Source organism: Ceratotherium simum, chromosome 21 (genome assembly GCF_057802395.1).
Source record: "Ceratotherium simum simum isolate JZ-2026a chromosome 21, ASM5780239v1, whole genome shotgun sequence".
NCBI lineage: Eukaryota > Metazoa > Chordata > Mammalia > Perissodactyla > Rhinocerotidae > Ceratotherium > Ceratotherium simum.
In genome coordinates this window covers 127,633-134,193 of record NC_141920.1, presented here as the reverse complement: position 1 = coordinate 134,193, position 6,561 = coordinate 127,633, and the positions used below count along the sequence as shown (strand labels likewise).

Genomic DNA, 6,561 nt, shown 5'->3' with positions numbered 1-6,561 from the left:
CAGCCCGAGTTCCATTCTGGGCACACTTTTCTTTGGACCCCCCGCCTGTCCATTTCCCACCCCAGCTTCCCCCACTGGGGGCCTCACTGCAGACGTGGAGACATTCAACTGTTTGCTGGCAGTCATGGGGCTGTGAGGGGACTGGGGATGGCCCAGGCTCTGGCCAGATCTGCCTCCTCCTGGCTCCAGGACAGTGAAGCCTGACCCTCCACACCTGTCCCTCCGACTTGCACGGTGTCTGGGGTGCCTGGCACTCCCCGCTGGCCTGAGTGGATGCTCCTCATCACCCTCCAGCTACACTCAGAGGTCAGTCTGTGAGGACAGGAACTGGCAGTTCCTTTTCTTAACCCCACCACCCCAGGGGCCAGCTTTGAGGCCTTCTGCCCTAGAGGAATGTTCCAGAAGGGGCCTTCGGCCTCATCTGCCCCCTCCCACCTCCCAGGGGTCCATCTTTGGGCCCTTTCACAGCCTGAGAGAGCCCCGCCCAGCCTTGTCTCCCAGGCCCCCCGTTGAAGCAGTGAATATAGGATTCTGTTGTGGGCCTTAGCTGCTGCAGGCTGCACCCAGGCCTCTACCTGTTGGGCTCAGACACTTGCACACAGGCAGGTGAGCACCCAGAGCTGAGGAGGGGATGGAGACCTCCCCAGGAGGGCACACCTGAGTTGCCTCAGTGCTGAGTGGGAGCTTCTTCCAGCTTCACGGGAAGCCAGGTGGAGGCTAAGAGTGTCCAGCCAGGTCTTGCAATGGCTAAGCTCTGTTGCTCCAAAGGGCCCTGAAGGGCAGCCAAGGGTCATGGACATGGGGTGAGGCGGGAGGAATCATCCCAGAAAGACCTCCCTGACTCCCCACCGCACCCAAGTTTCTCCCCTGCCCCCTCGAGGCCCTCCCCTCCTAACCCTCCACCCCTGAGGGAGTTGGTTCCTGGTCCTCCCTTCACCTGCCCCCCACCAAGGCTTCCTGCCTGGGTGGTGGGGAGTCTATAGTTCAGGGGCCACAGGGCCTGCCCCTCCTCAGCCAATGATTGTGTTGGGCAGAGGCCAAGGCTCCGCAGACCTGATCCCACCCCACCCCATCCTCACTAGTCTCCCATCAGGTTTCTGGCCTGACTTGGTCTGGGGTGAAGCAGGGAGAGAAGAAAAGTGGGAGGGGGAAGGGGGAAGGGGGAGGAGAATGGGGGAGGGGCGGAGGAGGGAGAAAGTTGAGGAGGGGGATTGGGGGGAGGAGGAAGGTGAGGAGGGAAGGGAGGAAAGAGGAAGAGGAAGGGGAACGTGGGGGAGGGGGAAGGGGTGGGCAGGGGAGGGGAAGCCTCTCCGGGAAAGGCCCCTCCCCTCCCTCACTTATTAGTCCGTTAGTGTGGGGAGCTGTGTCTTTGCTCCCCCCACCTGCAGGCGGGGCTCATTGTCTGGGGCCTGGGGCCCATTGTGTAGGGAAGAGAGCCTCATTGGCAGGGCATCAGTTTGTGATCATCTGCTCCCTGGCCCCGATTGGCTGGATGAGAGGGGGACTCCCCAGGGCCTGGGGACACAGAAGTTTGTACAGCAACTTTTTCCAGCATGAAGTGACTGTGTGTCCAGGCTTCGGAGTGGAGGTGTGCCCGCCCAGCCAGGATGACACTCTGCGGGACCTTCCTGGGTGCGTACCTCCCCCCAGCCCTGCGCATCCCTCCCTGGGCCTGTTCACATGTTTTTGCCAAGATGCCAAAGGGATTAATTAGCTATGTGTCCCCATCAGCTCTCAATGCTCTTTTCTGGGCAGCCAGAAAGGAGGTGACAGACACATGCTCCCTCCTGAGCAAGGCCAGAGCCCTGGAAAGTGGCCCGATGCCTCCCCTTCTAGCTGATCATGTGGCTTGCAGAACCCTGGCAAGGTTGCCCTGTCTGTGGGCTTGCCTCCGAAGGTTGGAGGTGGGAGGGCAGCAGGCAGGAGTGTGTGTCCAGGTGCAGGGGCTACGAGGCTCTGGGGAAGGTGGGGTGGAGAGAAGGCATGAGTGCCCCTCACGTCTTTGTGTGTGTGACCGAGATGTCCACCTGGGACTTACTGTAGTAAAGGAGCTTTGGCTGGAGCACTGATGCTTATGTTCCTATCACATGCAAAGTTACTCCGTGTGTGTGTGTGTGTGTGTGTGTGTGTGAAACATTAACACAGTGTTAGAGCAAGAGCTAGTATGTGAGCTCCACAAAAATCTCCCAAATGTGTGTGTTTGTGGATATAAGTGTGTTCACACAGTGTCAAAGGTTTGGGTGTGTTTGACGTCTCAGCATGAAACAGTCTCACAATGTGGCCCAGAGTGTGTGTGTGCGTGTGTGCATGTGTGTGTATGAGAGAAGCTCGCAACTCAGCGAGTGTGAGACAGGCACACAAAGTCAGCCCAGGGTGTTGGTAAGAGTGGCTCTCGGTTTTGTTTGCTCCATCTGCCAGAGTCTGCCTGGGGCAGCACCCCCCTCGCCCTCAGCTGTTCGTATACAATATTAATGCTGACCATCTCGGCTCGCACACAACGGCCCTAATTGTCGTCTGCAGCTTTAAGGCGGGCGCCCATCTGCAGGGACCTTTCAGAGGAAACAAGGAAACCCTCGCCCCCAGCTGGTCACCAGAGAGGGCGGCGCCAATCACAGAGGCAGAAAGTGTAGACCAAAGTTACTTGAAAGAGTTTTTATGAAGCAAATGAACTGACACTGGGAATGTCTGTGTGCAGATTTGCACAAGTAATTGCACTTTATTTGAAATGATCTTACCAGCTAAGTGAGCATTAAGCCTGCTTCCCCCAGCTCCCACAAAGCACTTCCTCAGCAAGTGCTGCAGCCTCAAGTTTGGTTTTGCAAATCTCCCCTTTTCTCCCCGTGTGGAGTTCGAGGACCCTCCAGTTAGACAGAGATTGTTTTCCTGTGGATCTTCCTAAACTTAAAAGTCTCATGCGACTTCCCCACAGATTTTTATGAAATAAAGCTTAAAGGAACAACGTGCTTCATGCTTAATTATAGAAAAGAAAATATTTTATGATTTAAAAAACTCCTGACAGGTCCTCACTCCATGTGAGAAAGTTCTCTGTTATACCTTGCTGTTGTCACTTACAAGCAGGGGCGGGAGGCGTGTCTGGAACTAACTGCCTCTCCCAGCCTGGAGTTCAGTCACTGCTGCTGAATGCGGGTCCTGGCTCAGAGTGTGTGAGGAGAACAAAGCCCGGCTCTGGGGGAGGGGGAGCTGTCCAAAGTGCTGATCAACCCAGGCGCGTCCGCCGCCCCTCTGCTCAGGCTGAAGGAAGCCGCCAAACCTCAGCAACTTGCCGGCAAAGTCTTGTACTTGCTCCTGTCCTGTAACTCCTCCTTGGTTCTCTTGGTGGAGTCAGCTAAAGATTCTGAACCTTATTCATCAAAACTCATCTTCTGAAGCAGCTCAGTGGGAGCTCCCAGGGCTTCTCTCTAGGTTCTTGGAACAGATTTGAAGTTTCTGAGCACGTTCCGAATGCAAGCCCTGAGCAGCCTCAGGTGGAGTCCAGAGGCCCGTTCCTGACCACCAGAGCTGCCCACCTCAGGAAGCCGTGCTCATCCAGGGAGGAGGTGTGAGATACTGCAAGACTTAGGTTTGCTCAAACAGAATTTCGGTTACCTGAAAAACTAATTATGCTGCACCAGGTCTTTTTGTGGCACATTTTGACCTCTCCCTGTTGTTACGTCTGTTTGTTGTTGTTCCCTAAGTTTGACTGTTACACGTATGAATGAAATACCTCCATGAAACACTGAACGTTGCTGGGAAATACGGCTGATTCAGCACCGGCCCCCGCTTTGATCCCATCTTCATCAAGGAACAATGGCGAGCAGGACTGCCTGAGCCTGCAGACTGCCGATAAGAGTTTAATAGAATTTCTGAATGCCAAAGGTTTGGGATGTAAAATATCCCAGCACTCACAGTGTGTCCAGAGGAGGCAGAAAATGGCTTTTCAGGAGAGCTCTCAACTGAACATGTCCGTCTATGCTAACAGATATGAGCTATGGAAGAATAAAAACAATGTTAGGCAGGCAACGTAGGAGCCTCAAACTATTCTCATTTGGCTAATTAATATTTCATCCTCGGCTTGACCAGTGAAGGCTTACGTTTATTTTCTTTTGCTCAATCTAAAAGATTGCCCTGAGTACCTTCTGTGTTTTATTTGTTGAGAATAATGATGTGTGCTTGAGAACTGAGCAGACTTGCTTCAGGATGAAGCTGGTTGGTTTACGCGTAATGTGAAGCAGCACTGCATGTGAGAAATAATTGCTCATGGAAGAGTTTTAGATGATTTTTAAAGCATGCTGTCTTAGAGAAAGCTTAATGTTTTAGTTCTGTCTCATTCGTGCTTTTGGTGACCTCAGACCTTTAGCGCTAATTAAGTTGGGGTCTTTGTGTTCCTGCATAACCCACTAAGAAATGATACTGACTGTCTGTTGAAATCCCTGTGTTGAACTTCTGAGCCATGAATTTTACTGGCTCTCACGCTGGCCGGTGACAGTCCATTCTTTGCAGGTGTCTGAAATTCAGTTTGTGTCGTGTTTCACAGTACAGTTTCTAACAACCTGATTATGATAATGGACAATTATTTGCCTGATTTATCAGTAAGAAAAGGGAATTTGGATAGTAAGCAAGAATACCTTGACTCTCGGGTACTTTTACCGAGGAAATTTCTACATTTATCCCTGAATGTGGAAAAAAATCACAACCTGACAGATGAGAAAGCAGACAATTGGGTTGCTTAAAGAGTGGGTGGACACTTCTATTGTGTGTGATATGGATTTTTCTCCTCTTGATTTTCATTGGATAGCTCCTTGCAGGCAGTTTGAAAAAGACTCAAAAAGATAGAGCAGAGAACTTGAGTGGTGTGCTTCCCTCTGGCTGAGATAAACTTAGTGGTTTTAAGACGTAGTGTACTCGTGTCTCAGGGAGTACCTAAGCTCTCTTTGAGAGAGTTTTATTATTTTAAAACTTAAAACAAAAAGAAAACAAGTGATGAAAGAAAAGTATCTTTTCCTGATCCATTCTTTGTGTGCGCGACTTTATTTTTTGGTCCGTGGCCCTTAGTACCTTTTACGCACTTAAAAAACTGCATATCTGTTTAAGTCACTGATCCTTGAATATGCAGATGAGCCAATATGTAACCCTCTTGGTTCATCTGAGTAATAAATTCTGCAGTCCGTTCTTTATGATGGTAGGTCATATTCCTAACCACCAATAAATATTGTAAAGTACTTTCGCTGCAGCCATGCTAACCCAGGGCATCTGTCATTCCGGTTGCTGCTATTAGGAATTATTGGACTGAACCACTGGTGGAGAAAGCAGAGGGGGGTGAGCATGGCAGTTGTGACGCTCTCTGCCCTTTTGTGTGTTTTGCATTAAAAAACCCCAGTCATGCTGCATATTAATTATGAATCAGTGTGGGCAAATGCAGGCATCTTCTGCTGGCTGAGGCTTGGAGCAGGAGACAGGGGCTCTGCCAGCCTGGGCACCTCTCACTCCCCAAGTCAGCAGATCCATCTCTCTGATGCTATACTGTAAATTTATTTCACCTCGGAGAGTAAACAGATATATTGGAGCCCCAAGGGTTCATGGGTAGCGTATTTACAAAGGAGCCTCTCCGCCAGCCCGTGCCACTGCTGCTAATGAGAGCGGTCATTAAGTAAATGAGACGTCGCCTTTAGCTGGCTTAGGAGTTCGCACACTAAGGGGAGAAGATATTTAATTGAAACCCGCACACAGGCTTCCCCACATGTGACCGCTGTCAGGGAGGCAGCTGCCTTCCCTCTCCTTCCCATCCACCCTGCACCCCCCCATGTAAATTTCATGATTGCTTTCCGTGATGTCATTTTGAAAGAGGACAGACAATAGCTGTGGGGAAAGGTAAGTCAATGTTATGTTCTTTCGCTGACAAAGGCAGATATCCTGTACGTGGCTTTTCCCCTTGGACAGAGACAGGGAGAGGGCGCGCGAGCGGAGTTAATTTCTAAGATGAAGGCTTTCTTTGCAGGAAAAGCAGGTCTGGGAATGGTTTTCTAAAGCTGCTCTGTTGGTCCGAGGCTTTCTTCTCCTCCTGGGTCTGCCCATGGCTGTTTTCCTTCTCTCTCTCTGTCCCTCCCTGGCTTGCTCATGCGCCCGGCCTCTCTGAGAGTCTAGTGGACACCTTGTGTGTCTGACAGAAAAGACATTGTGAGGGACCTTGTATCAAGACGAGAAACTTTATGTGCATTTCTGGAAGAGGAACGCAGATCCATCTGCAGCCGTGGGACCCAGCTGCTACGTGCCCGAGGAAAACGCTGGTGCCTTAAGCAGAAGACCTCTCTGGAGCGAGAACTCAGAGTTGGGGTACCGTGTGTGTGACCCCCCCACCCAAGACACCAAGTAGAGATGGTCATGTGAGCATTCTGTCTTTGCGTGTCACGTATTGCCATACTTAAGAAACAACACCTAGGGTGCTTGTGTCTGTGGGATAGACGCACAGAACTGAACAGTGGCTGTTCCTCTCGGCTCCTTTTCTTGCATGTGGTGGGGTTCATGAGTGCTGTTGTTTATGGTGTTAGCGTAACCGCATTTGCC

At 51.2% G+C, this 6,561-nt stretch overlaps 1 protein-coding gene across 1 annotated transcript in view; it reads left to right on the top strand.

Annotated features, from left to right (window-relative positions):
• Window positions 1–1,580: 1,580 nt before the first annotated feature.
• Window positions 1,581–6,561, top strand: part of MYT1 (myelin transcription factor 1) — a 69,699-nt gene continuing 64,718 nt past the window's right edge. The window contains exon 1 of the mRNA XM_014787257.2: window positions 1,581–1,632. Within this exon, the coding sequence (XP_014642743.2) occupies window positions 1,608–1,632 (25 nt within the window). The 5' untranslated portion in view covers window positions 1,581–1,607. The remainder of the gene's footprint in view (window positions 1,633–6,561) is intronic.